The sequence below is a fragment of the Dermacentor albipictus genome, chromosome 1, assembly GCF_038994185.2.
Source record: "Dermacentor albipictus isolate Rhodes 1998 colony chromosome 1, USDA_Dalb.pri_finalv2, whole genome shotgun sequence".
NCBI lineage: Eukaryota > Metazoa > Arthropoda > Arachnida > Ixodida > Ixodidae > Dermacentor > Dermacentor albipictus.
Window position 1 is genome coordinate 498384355 of NC_091821.1, and position 18530 is coordinate 498402884.

General features: G+C 48.4%; 1 protein-coding gene across 7 annotated transcripts in view; it reads left to right on the forward strand.

The window, feature by feature from the left end:
* The window catches only part of LOC135920337 (uncharacterized transporter YutK-like), a 278506-nt gene that overhangs the window by 117788 nt on the left and 142188 nt on the right, over window positions 1-18530 (forward strand). For all 7 annotated transcript variants that reach the window (XM_065454550.2, XM_065454549.1, XM_065454551.1 and 4 more), the window contains exons 3-4: window positions 14605-15034; window positions 16816-17134. In XM_065454550.2, the coding sequence (XP_065310622.1) occupies window positions 14605-15034; window positions 16816-17134 (749 nt within the window). The remainder of the gene's footprint in view (window positions 1-14604; window positions 15035-16815; window positions 17135-18530) is intronic.

An 18530-nucleotide genomic window follows, 5' to 3' on the forward strand; every position in this document is an offset into this window, starting at 1 on the left:
GCCCCCGGAGCACGGGATTTCGACTGAGATTACCAGGAACACCGTGACCAAGTCAACAACTGCAATGGAATCCCCCGCGACCCCTATTGTAAGTGAACAATCCAAAAACCACCTACCTTCCGTCGAGTTTCGTCGAAGTATCCGGAAACCTCGCTGGACACTTTCGAAAGGACCTCAACCTTCAGCAACTGGACCTCTGAGGATAAGCTGCGCCATGTGTACTTTTTCTTGGACGATGCCGCCAGGACATGGTTGGAGAAGTGGGAGTGTTGTCCGAAAAGAAGGGGCCGAAGTTAATTTGGATGCCCCAGTCCAGCTACCTAGCGAAAACGTTACCACATTTACGGAAGAAATGTGCCGTCTATTCCGCCACACCAACCCTGAAATGTCTGCGGAGAAGAACATTCACCTACTCATGCGTGGTGTGAAGCAAAATCTTTTCGCTGGAGTATTACTAACACCAACCGAAGACCGTCGAAGAGTTTCTTCCCGAGGCCACTAACATCGATAAAGCACTGGAAATGCGGAACCGACAATTTACCCGCCACAAAATGTCAGCGAACTGCGCAGCAGTTCAATCACTGGGCACCGACGACCTGTGCGATACCGTCAGAGCGGTCGTGTGGGAGGAGCTTCAAAAGTTGTTCCCTTCATCACAGCCTCAAGTGGCTTCGATTGCCGACGTTGTACACGAGGAGATCCAAGAGTCACTCGGGGTCCCTAAATCACCGCGGCCTTAGCCGGAAGGGATGACGCACACCTCCGCAACCCGATGTCACGTTCCCCCTCCGCGCCCACACAAAGGCCCGGTAACACCTCAGTTCCGTTGTCCACCGCCACCGCCGCGAACCCGCCTACCCGTCGCCCCATGCAGCATTCCAAGGAAGACATGTGTGGCGCGCGTCTAACCACAGCATGCTCTGCTATCACTGCGGGGAAGCCGGCCATGTCTACCGCCGATGACCATACCATGACAAGGGACTACAAAGGTTCGCCGTTAAAGCTCTGCGCCCCAGCAAGATGAACGCCCCTGCGATATCGCCGACTACCTCACCGCCACTCAGTGGGGCCCTCGACAACCGCTCCAATCGCAGTCACCAGACTGCAACCTGTCGCCGCAGCGCCGACCATACACTGGTCTAGCCCGGGGCGGGTCCATCAGTCCAAATCCGGACAATTAAAAACACCAACCGATGGAGGTGTGGTTGCTGTTCGTCGAACCGACGAAGATCGTCCGTCGACGACGAAGCCGCCGTAAAGACTATTTCGACGACACATCAACGATACGCCGGCACCCTGACGAAGCCTAGAAGCAAGGAATGCGCCCAAAAAACAGACCTGACGGCTACAAGTCAACACGACACAACCGTGGTATGACGCCAAGATGAAACTGCAACGCAAGACAAAGAACCAGCAACTTTGACGTGCGTCTCGACGGCCGCGCAGTCACCGCTTTAGTGGATGCAGGGGCCGACTACTCCGTCATTAGTAGACCCATCGCCACCCACTTGAAGAAAGTTAAGACTGCTTGGGAAGACCCTCAAATCCGGACAGCTGGAGGACACCTAAGAACACTGACCGGAAACTGCACGGCTTGAATTACCGCTCGCGACCGAACCTACCCTGCCACCTGTTATCCTCCAATTGTGTTCACAAGACGTAATTTTCGGCATGGACTTTCTGAACACGGCGCAATCATCGACCTGAAGTCGAAGTCGATAACTCTATTCGAAGATAACGCGACACCGCCGGAGTACTGTCATAGTCACGACATCTTGAGTGTACTGGAAAATCAAGTGAGCATCCCACCTCGCTCCAGCATTGTCATTTTGGTTGGCACCGAAGCACCCGCAGGCATAGAAGGCATCATTGAGGGCTATCAACGCCTATTGCTCGATCGTGAAATTTGTGTCGCAAGAGGGATCGCTCGACTGCACGGAGGAAAAGCGAAAGTCATGCTGACCAACTTCAGCCAGAAGTTCAAGCACATCAACAAGGGCACGTCGATCGCCTACCTCGATGAAAGTGTGGAAACCTGCAATACGTTTGTCCTCTCGGATTCTGCCGCGTCTTCCTCCACGACCATAGGTCCCGTGCTAGTCTTAGTGATGTATAAAAGCCGACGCGCTTGACCCGCTGATCAGATTCCGACGATCGCAGACTGTGTTCGCCGCTATCCTTGCGCTTTGAGTGTAACTTGCTTTTGTGGGCACAAGTTCACCCAATAAAACTCAGTTTCATTATGCCGAGTTTTGCTGCTGTGCTCTTGACGCTCGCTACCGCGTGACATTATAAATGTGTGTGTGTGTGTGTGTGTGTGTGTGTGTGTGTGTGTATTATGTAAGTTTTAGAGAAGAATACTGAAGGGACATTGTTTGGAGCGTGGTCAAGTAAACACGAGCTCGCCAGTAAGGAACGATTGCACGGCGTCGTTGCTTTGACTCGAAGAACCCCCAGCTTTGTTTTTGCTGTCCAATATACACATTTGGAGGTTGGCACCGTCGTGGTACTTGTGGTACGTCTTTTTAGCCCTTTACAGCCCCCCTTTTCTGAACCGCTAGTTTAGTTTGCAATGCAGAGCCCACCATATTGGTTTGCGTAGCAAAACAAACTAAACAAGCACATACGAATAGCCTAGTAATAGGAAGAAAACACACCTCACATACGCATCATATCACAAGTCCAGTCTGCGGAGTGCTTTAACGAAACGTCCTAAACGGGTGTACCGTCCTTGTGGAGACCCTGAAGGCACAGGTTTAGCTGGCGGGCCGCCGCTGTCAACACCGTAATGCGACGGCTGCGCAGTCTGTTGGGCTATATATACTGTCATTGACACTGACACTGGCAGGTCCTGGTGACTTCTGTTGGCGGTTGCATGGTTCGAGGTGTTGGCGCTTTTTCACCAGCACTCCCACAGGCGTCTGCCGACGTATGAGCGTGTCCACTGGGCTGAGCACAGTGGTCCTTCTCCAGGTATGAACCCATACTTCCTCCTCTTCTTCGAGCGTGCGAAGGTCGTGAGCCCCATGGTGTCTATTGAAATCTTGTGCCTGACGATGCTTTTGCGCAGTGTCCGATTAACACCTTGATGACCATCGTGGAACAGGTTCATCATGTCTTGGCGGATAGAGCTGGTACCCGCAGGCGTTCCCCCACGAATAGAAGACCATCGCATATGAAGAAGTTGCCCCGGTGTTCCCAATAACGAGTCATGCTCAACGGCAACCAGTCACGTGCAGGCCAACGTTTGCAGCAATAATTCTTTATTGCTGAGTATTCCCCACCTGATTCTTGATGAGCTCTGTAGTCTTCAAGGTGCACCACCAAAATAAAAGAAAGCTTTCGCAACTTGCGACATGAAGAGCTCAACGCTACCACAGAGGATGGAGAGGTGGATGGCTCATGGTCACTCGGCGGAGTGTGGGCCGTGGGTAGGAGTTTGCCCGGGACATAAGCGACCATTAATTGGTATCGCAAGAGCCTGATGGTAAACTGTTACACTCTAGGAGGCATGAGGTCAGCTGATTCTCGCAACCTAACGAGTGGCTGGTGGCCGGTTTCAGTGGCAAAGCTGAGGCACCGCAAGAACTCGTCGAATCTGTGGACTGACTGCCCCTTAGACGGCTAGTGCCTTCTTTGCGATTTGGCTTTACTGCTGTTCAGCAGAAGTCAAGGCTCACGGTGTGAAGGCTACCGCTCGCCTTTCCTCAGTTGGTTGATCCTACAGAAGTACTGAGCCTAGTCCATAGGAGCTCGCGTTGGCCGAAACTAACGTAGGATATTCTAGATTGTATCGAGCCATGCATGAACTTGAGGTAACTATTTTCTTCAGGAAGTCGAAGGCCGTTGCTTGAGCAGTATGTCATGTCGAGAGAGTATCTGTTTAGTAGCCGTCTGAGAGGCACCGTGGCAGTGTACCGATTTGGCAAAAAGCGTTCAACGTGCTTGAAGATCCCCCAGAAGCGCCTTATACCTGCCAAGTCTGTTGGAGGGTGCATGCTAGTGAAAGCAGTATCCTTGTCTGAGTCAGGCGCGATGCCGCTAAAGCCGAGAACGACGCCGAGCAACTTGCCCTGTGATACTCCGTAGTAACACTTCTCGGCATTCAAAGTAACTCCAGCTTCCTGTAGTCTCTGGAGGACGGCTTGAAGACGGCTGTCGTGCTCAAAGCTATCCCTGAAAAACACTGGAATGTGATTCAGCATGTTCAAACAACCTTCGATACCTTCCATAATTCTTGTCATTTGGCGCTGGAACACCTCTGGCATCGATGTGAATCCAAAGCGCAACAGGACCATCTGGTTGAGCTTCGTCAGGTCGACACATAGGTGGTATACTGCTGTTACTTTTGGGACCATCCACCATAGTGTGTGCTTGTTAACACGACGGATGACAACGTTCCAGCGCGTGATGGACACGGTTTTAGCAAGATTGAAGTCGCAGACCTGTCTCGTTTACTTGGATGACGTCATTGTCTTCGCCAAAAATTTTGACGATCACCTTAGGCAGCTTGCAACAGTACTAGAGGCCATCAAGTCATCAGGGCTCACTCTGAAGCCAGAAAAGTGCCGCTTCGCTTACAATGAGCTTCTGTTCCTAGGCCACGTAATCAGCAAGTCGGAAGTCCGCCCCAACCCGCAGAAGACAGCTGCCATCGCAAAGTTCCCGCAGCCCATCGACAAGAAGGCAGTGCGAAGATTTCATGGCACGTGCGCCTACTACAGCCGAATTGTCAAGGACTTTTCACGCATCGCTGAGCCGCTGACCCAGCTAACTAAATGTGACGTCGAGTTGAAGTGAGAAATGCCGCAGGCCGCCGCATTTCAAGAACTCAAACGACGCATACAGTCGCCACCCGTACTTGCGCACTTCGACGAGCACGCCGATACCGAAATACACACTGTCGCCAGTAGCCTAGACCTCGGTGCCGTCCTAGTCTAGAGAAAAGATGGACATGAACACGTGATAGCTTACGCTAGCCGGTCGTTGTCAAAAGCGGAAGGCAATTATTCTACAACCGAAAAGGAATGCCTCGCCATTGTTTGGGCTACAGCGAAATTTCGCCCTTACCTATATGGCAGCCATTCAATGTGGTCAGCGACCATCACGCGTTGTGTTGGCTAGCTAACTTAAAGGACCCTTCAGGACGGCTGGCACGGTGGAGCCTCAGACTACAGGAATACGACATCACTGTAACATACAAGTCCGGACGAAAACACTCAGACGCCGATTGCCTATCACGCGCCCCCATTGAGCCGCCACCGCAAGATGGCGAGGATGACGACGCCTTCCTTGGAATAATAAGCGCGGAAGACTTCGCCGAACAGCGACGAGGAGACCCGGAATTAAAAGCCCTAGTCGAGTATTTGGAACGGCACACCGACGTTGTCCCTAGGGCATTTAAGCGTGGATTGTCTTCTTTCACGCTTCAAAAACACCTACTCGTGAAGAACTTCTCACCAGTCCGCGCCAACTACCTTCTTTTTGTTCCTTCGGCGCTGCGTCCAGAAGTACTGCAAGCCCTAGATGAAGATCCCACCACTGGGCACCTCGGTTTCTCCCGCACGCTATCGAGGATACAAGAAAGGTATTACTGGCCGCACCTAAACGCCGATGTCGCCCGTTACGTCAAGACATGCCGAGACTGTCAGCGACGCAAGACACCACCGAGAAGGCCAGCGGGATTACTACAGCCGATCAAGCCTCCTTACCGACATTTTTTAGCAGATCGGGATGGACCTGTTGGGACCGTTTCCGACATCAACTTTCGGAAATAAGTGGATCGTCGTGGCGACGGACTATCTCACCTGCTTCGCTGAAATTAAAGCTCTACCGAAAGGCAGTGAAGCCGAAGTGGCTAAATTTTTCGCCGAGAACATGCTGTTGCGACATGGTGCTCCAGAAGTCCTCATCACCGACAGAAGAACGGCTTTTACAGCAGAGCTCATGCAAGCCATTCTGCAATATAGCCAGACAAGTCACAGGAGGACAACTGCCTACCATCCGCAGACGAATGGTCTCACGGAGCGCCTGAACAAGACCCTCGCCGAGATGCTAGCAATGTACGTCGACGTCGAGCGCAAGACGTGGGATGCGGGCCTGCCGTACGTAACATTCGCTTACAACACGGCGGTGCAAGAAGCAACACAGCTCACGCCATTTAAGCTGGTTTACGGCAGGAACCCGACGACGACGCTCGACGCCATGCTGCCGCACGTCACTGACGAAGGGAATGTTGACGTCGCTAGCTATCTCCAGCGAGCCGAAGAAGCCCGACAGCTCGCCCGCCTGAGGATCAAGAACCAGCAGGGGACCGACAGCCTACACTAGAACCTCCGACGACGCTTCGTCGAGTTTGGGTATGGACCCCGATACGCCGCCGAGGACTCAGTGAAAAACTATTACGACGCTATTTCGGATCCTACAAGGTCATCCGACGTATTGGCGCACTGCTCTATGAGGTCGTGCCAGACGGCATTTCGCATTCACAGCGGCGCCGCGCACGATCTGAAGTGGTCCACGTGGTGCGCCTTAAACCCTTTTACGGATGCTGACAAATTTTCTTATTTTGTTTTCTTTGCTACGAGTGCTTTTCTTTAATACTTTCGTTTCTTTGCAGAATCGGGTCGATGTGTTTTAAGAGGGGGGTATTGACACGTGTACTTGTTTGTCTTCATCGGGCGACCCGTTTCACCGCCTAACAAATGTTATCGTACACCGCAGGACGCGCCTGCATGTATCGGAAGTTTCTGGAATGTTATCGAAGCTTCCATCCGCTGTCTGTGACCGAGCCTTGTGTAATCTGATCGCATGTGTGCGCGACGCGAATAATGTAGAACTTTGTAGAAGGCACGCGGGACCCAGCGATTCCTCTGAAACATTCGACGACGACTGATGTATGAAAGCGGCCGCGCTTGACCCACTGATCAGATTTCGACAATCGCCGACCGTGTTCACCGCTATCGTTGTGCTGTAAGTGTACCCTGTCTTGTGGGCACAGGGTCGCCCAATAAAAGTTAGTTTTGTCGTTCACAGTATTGCTACTGTGTTCTTCAACGTCACCACCAGGTGACAATATCAATACGCGCTATTCATAATGCAGGATCGTAGGCCCATGGCAGGCGCACTTGCCGTAGAATTTTTCAGCTTTCTGCTCAGCCTCGCACGCCGCTCACGGTTAGCCTGTTTTGTGGAAATATTATTACATTAATAATGTTATTAAATGTTATAGTTTCTTCAGTGTAAGTTATAGCAATCATCCAGATTTCTTAAGCTAGTCATGCATTTAACCTGTATTAGATCAACATTGTTACGACATGCTTATGGGAGTCATTTCAAACTAAATTGCTCAGCCAGAGAAAGTACAAATGCAAGTCTCAATGTTTATTTAAATTGGGTATTCATAAACAGATTATATTGGCAGAATTTTATGCCTGCTTGCATTTCCTGCAATTCAATGTTCAGAGCTGGAAAAGCTGATTTCTTTTCTTGCTGTCGAGAGGCTTCAATGTCGATAGCAAGCTGTAGTTATTCATTTCGAAAGCGTTAAGCAATGACTATATCTCTAAGCTTATCAATGCGTTTTTGTTCCACGACCACAATTAAGTTTTCTTTCTCCCTCTCACTGACAGCCATGGAATGAAACTGTTCACTTTCATAAGTATCAGGATGCAAACATTCTGGGGTTTGACCTGAGCATTTGTCTGCATACTATAGTGTGCATCTGTGTATCAAGTTATCGTGTTGTAATCACAGTCATCTACGCATATTGTTATATTGCAACAAACAAATTTATTGAACTTTGTTTTCAAATCTGCAATGTGGTCATGCAGTAGCGACTACATTAATAAGCAAAGAAAAAAAAAATAACTGCAGGTTCAGTGTACGTGTTGGAATCTATACGAAGTGAAGTTTCTGTCAACTGGTCAATTAAATGTTGTTAATGTAACTGCGATATATACAATTTGCCTCATTTTCTACAGTCCAACATGTCATCTTTACCCGCCGTGGTTGCTCAGTGGCTATGGTGTTGGGCTGCAGAGCACGAGGTCGCGGGATCGAATCCCGGCCACAGCGGCCGCATTTCGATGGGGGCGAAATGCGAAAACACCCGTGTACTTAAATTTAGGTGCACGTTAAAGAACCCCAGGTGGTCAAAATTTCCGGAGTCCTCCACTACGGCGTGCCTCATAATAAGAAAGTGGTTTTGGCACGTAAAACCCCATAATTTAATTTTTTTAAACATGTCATCTTTTGCATAGTTTGCTCATGCACCGCAAAGGTCACAACCTTGATGTCATGTAATCTTTATGCATTACATTGTTCACAAACTATGCCGAAACGCAAACGGCAGTTAATGTAGATGCGCCCTGCGAGACATCAACACAGTGACGTTTGTTGAGCAAGGAATGGTGCGAGGTGTATGCAGATGAATGAATGCCGTGCTTATGTACTTATGTACTTATATACCTCGCAGGCTGCAAGGTTGGAGTATTATGCAAGAGGGAATAAAAAAGTTGTTACGAAACGAAGAAGGGCCCAACATTAAGAAAAAACCAGCAGTAAAAGCAGTACCAATACTTTCCACCAACTAGCCCAACGTGTTTTACTGGCCCAACATTATACAATACTTAACAAACAATAAAAGAAAGAATTACGGCCCATGCACCCTGTACAGATGGTAAACCAGCGAATCTGAAATGTGCAGCCCCGGTGTTTATCACTGGGCTAATTCCAATGGTTTATTCAAGTCTTTCTAAATTATTGGTTATGTCTGTGTTTCGCAATGATGTTGTGCCAACGTTTGGCTCGGGTTTATCACATTGTTTATTTGGAATGCCGCACAACACACTTTGCAAGATCACCATCATGGAAAGTGCAATGAATGGTTCATTGTGTTAATCCAGTGGGTCCATCAAGGCCTTTCTGAATTATGTTACGCATTTGTGTTTGTAATGTGTTAATCATAATGTTGATGACTCGGTTATGCACTGTAGTTACGAAGTGACACACCGGGGCTGCACATTTCATTTAATTAAATACAGGGACACATTTTTGAACCTATAATGAAGTCGGAGAGAGACTGCTGAACGCGCGCTCTGCTACTAGAGAGAAACGACGTCAGTATCGGTCTAGCCAATGGCCCACCAGACCTTTGCTGCGAGATAATGATGGCACAATGATCTTGCCTTAACCCCGTCCCCCTCTTTGTCCCTTCCCTGCAATAATACGTAGATAAATGTATGTTTGAAATGCATAAGCATTTCTATGTCTACCCAACAAGAAAAATTTCTCCGCCCATCATGCAAGACGAATGCAATGGCTCACACCCTCCTAAACAATGGCTCATACCCCTTCACTAGGGTTCTTGGGATCGGCCATGAGTGTTTTGCCAAGGCATATACAGGTTCACTGTAAAAAGAATGAACACCTTTCTGCTACAGACCAAGGCGTACTAACAAATGAAAGTTTATTGAACATGCCGAGTAAATGCTGGTTGACAAGCAATAAATCGAAGTTACACAGAAAGCAGAAGCAAAAACTGATGTGTGTCCATACAGATCCCAACAGAAAACGCATCCATCTTTGAAAGTGTAACAGAGATCATGCTGACAAGATTCTCCCAGTGTATTTGCATCTACAGCATCCATAATTGCTCTAGGCAGCCGTTCTCCACAGAATGCTAGCTTCTTCCTCTAAACTGCACTCTCCACATCTGGCCTTGCATTGTAGAGTAAAAAGCGATCATTCTGTGCAGATTGGCTACCTAAAGAAATTACGGAAGCTGTAGATCTAAAAACGCTGAGAGAATCTTGTCAGCACGGCCTCCGTTAGAAATGGATGGATTTCCTGTCAAGAAACGCACATGAATTTTTGCTTCTCCTTTTGTGTATGTTCGGTCTATTGCTTGTCAGCGAGCATTTACTCGGTGTGTACATTAAACTTTTGGTTGTTAGATAATCTCGGTTTTCTTGTTCGTCCTATGTGTTCTCTGGTGCCATTTGCACCCAGGCTATTCATTATTTTTTTAGACTGCAACAAATACCTTTAATGGCCCTTATGATGCTTCTGTGTACGTTATGAAATCTTTTATTTGGCCAACGTAGCAACAATGTATAGTGGGAAGCAGTAAGAACAGGGTACGCTAACTTCTAATTCAAAGATTTATTGGGAAAATGCACTGATCTATAAAGGTTAGCAGAAAGTAGTACAGCAATAACACCTGATAAAAACTAGTTCTTGGTGAAACCAAACATAAAAGCGGGAAAGGGAGAAAATGCATATAGATGTACAAGTCCAGGGGAAAAACATTGGGATCACCAAGTCTGCATGTGGCTACTTTCCAGGAAACTCATTTGTTTCCAATGGCATGGAACTGGAAGAATGTGCTTGCATAATGTAGCTGTCGGTCTGTATATTGGAATAACAACAGTGTTTCTTGAAATGTGCTGGCCTGCAGGATTGGCAATTGTAGTGATTTTTTCCTGCACTTTGAATTTTTCTGTATTTTCTTTCGGTAGCATTTTTATTTATGTTTGGCTGCATCAAGCACGAATTTTTATCCTTCCAAGATGTCCTTCTTTTTCTGGGGAAGACTCGAGGAAGGCGGGAGATGGAAATTCAAGTCAATGAGCAACATGAGAACAAGGTGAAATTAGGAGCCAACGTTTTCACAAGTGGACCTTGAAGAAGACAAGTCCACTTGTTGAAACGTTTGCTCCTACTTTCACCTTGTTCTCATTTTGCTTATCATCTCTTTTTTCTGGTAATTTGTATAACTCACCACATTTTTACAAATGAACCTCAGTTGAAAGTTAGTGCTCATCCATCTTTAGTGTCATCCTGTTGATACTGCTTCATGCTATGCACTCTTGCAACATTGGTGTGTGTGTGTGTGTGTGTGTGTGCGTGCGTGCGTGTGTGTGTGTGCGTGTGTGTGTGTGTGTGTGTGTGTGTATGTATGTGTGTGTGTGTGTGTGTGTGTGTGTGTGTGTGTGTGTGTGTGTGTGTGAGTGTGTGTGTGTGTGTGTGTGTGTGTGTGTGTGTGTGTGTGTGTGTGTGTCGCACACGCGTGGGTTTGGATGTGAAATCGGGCCCTTGGGCAGAGGTATCATTCTTCTCCTGTGCAGCCTTATGAAACCATTAACTATAGTGCAACAGAAATACGATGGACAAGAACGAAGTGAACACACAGAGCGCTTTGTTCTTGTCTGTTGTCTACCTGTTGCACTTTAGTTAATAATGAATACACACAAACTCATCCAGTTTTCAGTTATTATGTCGGGTTTATAAGCCCGCTTGTGTCCTGGAATATCTGCATGGCTATGTATCTCGTAATTTAATTTCTGGCCATGTTCTTACAAGTCGTGTGTCAATCTCCTGATTTTCCTGATAATGCTGTGTGATGTGCAGGCCCAGACAGTTTCTGGTGAATCCATGCAGGGTGTAATCTGCACTACAAGTGCTGCTTTGATTGCTTTCAGTTCACCTTTCTAGGTGTATGATGACCTGGAATGGTACTCAGATTTTGGATAAGCATGCCCCCCCCCCCCTATGCAATAGTATTTTGAAGTTTAAGGGTTCAATAAAAGGTGATGAACTAAATCTAAGTGCAAGAGCTTTTTTTACCTAGGACTCCCATCGAAATGCGACTTCCATGGCTGGCAAATCAACCCCTCGCCTTGTGTTAGCAGCAGAATGCTATATATAGCCACAGTGGCAGGTGAATAAATTGGAGAATAATATTTTTTGTCTATAGATTTGTTTCTTGCCTGTATGTAAGTAAAATTTGGAATAAGTTTGTCATTGTAAAAAAGCCCAGTTTGTGGTCCTTTATTGAATAAACCACATAGCGTATAGTTGAAATGCAGAAATTTGTTCTGAAATCCTCGGGTGATATATGTTCTTGCAAGTAGCATGGTATTTCATTACTTATAGAGAGTAATCACACCAGATATCGTTATATGGGTTTACACACTAATATATGCGATCACGAACTTATTAGAAGCATGTAAGGCATGAATGTTTGTGCACACTTGATCAGCTGCGAACGTTCAAGAACTGCTTGTACTGGCTGGACTTCACTGCACAATTTTGATTTACTTTTCTTCAGCGTGTCATTTTATATTGTTTTATCCCCACAAGAACAGACCATTTGCCTGCTTTTCGCATTATTGCATGAGTTTTAGATGACGGTGCAGGAGGGTACTTTGTCACTGTGCCACTATAGCAAGCAATGTACTTAATCTACTAGCTGTAGAGTTAATTACCTTTCAAAGCAAGTGTTAATACAGATGCAGTAAGGATACAGAGTCCGCAACACAGTCAATGTTTATTGGTTTCTGTGCACGAAAAAAAAAACTCTTCAGAGAAGAAGTGCAACTTAACGTGCATGTAATATTTTATTCAAGCCACGGATTTAATGCTATCGTACCAAATTCATTACGATAGCCTACACTTTTGCTCTTGAAATTTAATTAGAGGTAAGATAAGGTTTCAAGAAGCATCGGGAAATTCACGCTTGAAAACCGACAAGATGGCTGTGGCTTAGTTAAGGTTAAGCACAGGATGCGAAGCATACTAGCCTTTATTTTAGTTGTTGAACCACGGTTTAGCCTGATGAACTGCTGTTGCTTGGCTATATTTGGTTCGGCTAAACGAAGAAACAACTCATGCAGGCGAGCGCACGAGCTGAGACCCGGCTATGAAGCTACGCGGCCGCAAGCGAGCGCACGAGTTGAGCCTCCGCTTTTGCAGCTGTTATGACGTCATATGGTAGCTACGTGGCCGCGCGTGGCGCAGCAAGGAAGAGCGTGGTTGTGCGGCTAGTATGCTTCGCATAAAATACAACTGAATGGTACCGCGTTCAGCGCAACGTTGAAACTTCGGGTACTTTGCTGTCTTGTCATTTGCCCTTACCGAGGTTGAAATAATTCAAGCTGCTCCGTAAGCGCGATTTTCACACGCTACTGAACAAAAGAAAATTGTGAGGACCTCGTCGTCTGCTGGTGATTGAACACCTCCTAGTACTGACAACTCGCAAAGGCGTACGAAGTAAACGGGAAAATGCACTTCATTTCCTGCGTAGCGTGTCAAGAAACGCATATAAACGGGAGAATGGAATCTGCAGCACATGTTTTTTATTCTCCCTTTCCGTACGTACCGAATTCGGCAATCCATGTCTTCGCGCATTGCGCTTGTTGTGCGAGACGCAATTTAGCAAAACAAACCAGCGAAATAGCTCCGTAATAGCTCTCCTCACAATTTCGACGGAAAATCGCAGCGATCACTGCGACGGTGCGACTGTGCGACCAACCGATTGGTCACACGATTTTCATCGCAAAAGACGGAAATCTAACTTCCGGTGCGACAAAAATCGCATCATGTGAAACAGGCTTTAATTTACGCTCCGATGCTGATGGCCCGCGCGTTGAGGCAGTGGGCACGGGTGCCCCATTTGGTGATCGCTTTTCCTGAAGGGGCAACGTTCTGACTGGTGTTGTGTAAGTCGCGGGCCACTTTTTTCGTCGCGGCGATAGGTTGGGATTTTCACAAGCACTGCTCCAGGAGGGCACATGTAACCGGCAAACTGAGGCCTCAGGAGAGCACCTGAGGTTATAGTAAAGCAGGCGCGCAGGATCTCCGGGGCACCCAAGGGGTAGCGGAGGGATCGAAGCTGGAACTCGGGTGGCCCGAGGGTTGGGGCCGTGGAGGCCGAAGCCTGCCAGGTACGTCAGACAGACTTTCTCGCGCCTGCGGCGCTGGCGCTGACTGAATCATGCCTGTCTTGCTTCTTACGGGGCTTAACCTTCACAAAAACATTACTAATTTTTCTGGGGGAGCAGTAGGGGCCGTAGTAGAGGCCCAGCGGTTGCCAAACCGGGCGTCAGTGACCGCTGCTTCACCTACTTTACCACGCCGGCAGCCAGCGTCCGAGCGTAAACAAACTCGTGCCTACTCCGCGATGCCGGTACGGCTAGGGATAAACGCCTACAACACGCGCTAAGAAACCTCCTCAGCAGTGCCTAGGCAGAGTCATATATTCAAGCAGCAAAAGACCCCAGATTTTCTGTCTCACATCCGCTCTTACTCGCGCCTGCGCACGAACGGCTGGCGATCCTTCAAATGAATGTCTCGCCTTCTGCGGCCTGTTCTAACTGCCTTCCAACGCGGAGTCGGGGTAACGCGTCACGAGGAAAAAAAATTACGCATTACTGGTTTAGAAAAACCGTGCATGCAAATTTTTCTCTATTGCAATGACATATACTCGATGTAAATTTTATTTAACTTCACAGTTAACTCCGGTCTGCGATTAATATTCCTTTGAATTTGTTTTATATCGGTCACGCTGTCGCACGCAGGCCGCTGACCCCCGAAAATGATAGGGGAAGTGCTCTTAGCCTTGCTGGAAAGAAATAAACTTGTGGGTTGGAGATGTTCCTAAAGTGATGTCGGATTGCCACGTGGTTTTCATTCGCGCTTGCGCGAGGAAATATTTTTTTTTGTGTGTAGTGTTGTACTACGTAGCTCGTGTGAACATGCATCACCGCAGGCAAGCAACCGTTAATTCTGCGGACTCTGCCTCGTTGGGTGCCAAAACCGCAGAGCAATGTAAAGCCTGGGAAGAAGGAACTCTCGCATCGCGGCAGTGTTAACACCACTGTCAACAGCCGACCGGCGAGTGACGGTACAACGTTTTCCGAGCATCCGGCACCGGCCGCCTCCTGTCCCCCTGCAGTGGCGCCCCCGTTGCAAGGTACCCGCGAACCTGCCATTGCTCGGCCCCCGAGGACGTCGCCGCGGATTCCGCCGTTGCAGCCGCCGGGGTCGACTCCCAGCGCCGCTCGCGACGCTGGCTTGCCGCCGCAAATGGCAGCTGCTTCCGACATGGCCAGCTACACGAGGGCGTCCTCCAAGATGGCCGGAGAAGGCTCGGGACCCCAAGGTACCGAACTCTGTTATGACACCGAACAGCCCCCGGAGTACCTTAGCGACATCTACGGTTTGCCACGACAGGGCGTCATCAAGCGGACTGGTAAGTCGGCAGGTTGCGTCGTATTGAATCGTCGCTGTGGCGTAGTGGCTTCTCCTGCTGAGTCATGGCCTATGTGGCCACGTTACGATAGGATGCAGAAAGGCGCCAAGAAACGGGCTTTTTAGAAGTAAACATGCGTCTCATCATCATCGTCATCATCATAAGCATCCTATTAAACAAGCGCTTCAACAGCTTACAAATAAACACATAATGCTTCTCAGCAGCTTGCAGTGATGGCAGCGGGAACATTAACGGGTCCAGCTGCCGTATTAGGCTTTTCTATTTCTGTTACTTTTTAATACCAGGCAAGCTGACCACACGTTCTGGCCCAATCCAATTTAAAATGATACTTTGGGGTTTTACCTGCCACAACAACTACCTCATTATGAGGCACGCGGTAGTGGAGGACTCCGGATTAATTTTGACCACCTGGGATTCTTTAGCGTGCACCCAATGCCCGGTACCCAGGCGTTTTTTTTTTTTTTTCATTTCGCCCCTATGGAAATGTGACTGCCGCGGCGAAGATTTGATCTCGCCACATATTGCTTAACAGCGCAATGGCGTAGCCGCTAAGCCACCACTGCGGCTTTGGTGGCATATTACCTATCTCAGGTAATAAGGGAATAACGGGACAGGCTCGAGAGATAGAATATGACTAATGAAAAACTGATCATGAAATTGACAGAACTCGCTTTTCCTTTAGTCGTCGCCGGTAGACCTGCCACTATCTTACAGGGATACAGAGGTGTCATCGTTGCCCTTGTGTCGAACGTATTTTCAGGATTCCTTCGAACGTTCGACCAATTTCATATGGAAATCAGAAAAGTACGTTATTTTAGCTAGCTAACGTATACCTTCACCTTATTTCTAATGGTTTGTAAATGAACCGTGCTTGACTTTTTCTGTTAGGTTTTTACTTCTGATAAGCTCGTCAAGTTCGGCGGACCAAATCACCTAGCTAGCTCGCTGTTTGATCATGGTTTATCTCTAGTGCGTTTTGATAATCAAATTATACATGCAACTTAAGCTTCACGAAATTCAAAGAACTTTCGTTTGAAAAGCCCCCATCGTTCGTCAAAGCTCGTCAATGTCAATGTTTCAAACACGGAAAAGTATGAAAAGAAACCAGCATTAATCGCATCACAAGTATGTCTCTTATACACGTATACTTGCGTCGAAGCTGTATCAGAAATGGTAAAATGTTGAAATGCAACGTCCGCAATCACGAGCGCAGTAACATTAGTCTTTTTTTTTGCCCTTGTGCATATGTTCTTCCTTTTGTGTGTATAACGCAATGACTTGTATGTCACGCCTTCGCCATTCCATGTACCTTGTGACACATTATTTGTTTTCTTTTGCCTAAAGTGCACTTTATGAAATGTGCAAGTGTTCTTTCTTTATCGACATGACTGCAGAGCGCGAAAGACGAGGACGGAAGAAAGGACACAACACAGGCGTTGTGTTGTGTCCTTTCAGTCCTCATGTTTTGCGCTGTGCAGTCATTTCGATATCGAACCAGAAACTCGCCCAAGCTTCTAATTTATCACGTTCTTTCTTTGCTCCTCGCCTCTACAATACTTCTAAAGCCTTGAGGGCACATTGAAAACAAAATAAATAAATAGATTGCAGGCAGCACCTCTAAAGGGTGTAAAGAAGCTAAACATGGTGAGCCTTGCTGGATGAACTAAATAACTGGCACAACTATTGACGGAAGTCACGACCCATAATTACATTTCTGACGTCAATCCGTGATGAGACCTTCGCGATCGGCAATGGCGCAGGGGCGCCGTCTCCGGAGATGTTGGACGGTGCGCGACGGTGGCTCTACAGATCAGTCACCTGGCTCCTCTGGCTGCTCGTGCACGCGTACGCTGTCTGGCTCGCGTGGCGCATCTGGGCGCAGCATCAACCAACATCTGCGTTGGCCGGTGGAAGCTGCGGAGACGTCTTCCTAGTGGCTGCCGTACTTGCCGCCGTCAACGTTGGGGCCGGTGCCACTGTGCTACGCGGCACGAAGGCTTGGCTCGCTGCCGAGGAAGCCGCTGAAGCAGCCTCTCACATGGCCTCGACGGGTCTTCAGGCGGTCTCCTTCCTCAAGCCGTGAGTAGCATCCAACAACGTTACGCCCCATGCTTTTGCCTTCGCTGAATAGACGAACATTCTAAGTGATGGTAAGGGTGCGTGTGAAAAAGAAACAACTTTATTGGACCAATGTATTTGCGACACATTCGCGGCCCGGTCAGTGTTGATCTTCTGTCCGACCGGGTCTGTCGAGCGCCGCAGGGTCTCCCAGTCCTCCCAGGTGGTCAAGTGTTTCTGGCCCCGCGGGGGGAGGGCCCGCCGGGCATTCAAGGAGAATGTGGGTAAGAGCAGCGGCGAGATGCATTGGGTACAGAAGGGGGTGTATGCTCCCGAGTGGAGACGGGCGAGAAAATAGGGAGAGGGAAGGGTGCGGGTCTGAAGGCGGCCATGACATTTGGTGATAATTGTCAAGAAGTAGGTAGTATAGCTGGCGTTAGGCACCATATGTCTGTGTCAGCTCGATGAATGAGTAAATGCGCTCCCGGGAAGATCCCGACTCCAGTTCCGCCACCAGTCGATTAATGAGACCTCGGGCGTGGTCATTGGTGGCTTCGTTGCCGGGGTTCCCAGAGTGCGCGGGCACCTATATAAGCTCCACATGTACATATATCTTGGCCCCAAAAAACCCGCCCCGGGTTGGTGCAGGGCGAGCTGAGAATGCGGAAAGCGGTATCGTGGACTCGTCCTCGTGCAAAGTTTAGGATTGCAGTTTTTCAGTCGGTAAGGACGCACCGGACATTTGTGTATGTGAGTGCTAACGCCATTGCCGTCTCTTCCGAGGATTCCGGGGCGATTCTGAAAGGAACGCCGATAGTTGCGATGGGCTGTAGTATATGGTCGGCGACTGCAATTTACGCGCGTTCACCCGTGTAGGCCGCGTCCACCCATACGGCGTCGGCTTCCGAACCGTATTATTTTTGGAGAGTTTCTGCACGGGCTATGCGGCGGGCCGAGCGATAAGTGGCGTGGGTGCCTCGAGGGAAGGAGGAGTTTTACTTAGAGCTGTCTGTGTGGGGCAGGGACTGGTATTAGTGTGGGGTCGTCTGCTGGTAGGCAAAATAGGAGAGTACCACGTTTGCAACGTCCTGTGGAAGATTAAGCTAGGTGAGTGGATTGAGCTTGTCTGTGGGCCTCTGCGAGTTCGTATGTGGAGTTGTAGAGGCTAAGCTAAAGAAGTTTAGTGGTTTGGGTGTTGGGCGGGAGGTGTATGGACACCTTGTATGTTTTACGAAACATAGTACCTAGGATGGCGATTTATTCTTGTCGAAGTGAGAGGTATGGGATTGTTTAGAGCAAATGATTAAGTATGAAGACTTGAATGAGACTGCACAACTCGCACTTCTTCATGACAGTGTTTGCTGGTAACTGTGCGCATGAGGTGCAAGAGCGTTTCCGTCACCCGCTTGAGTTTCTG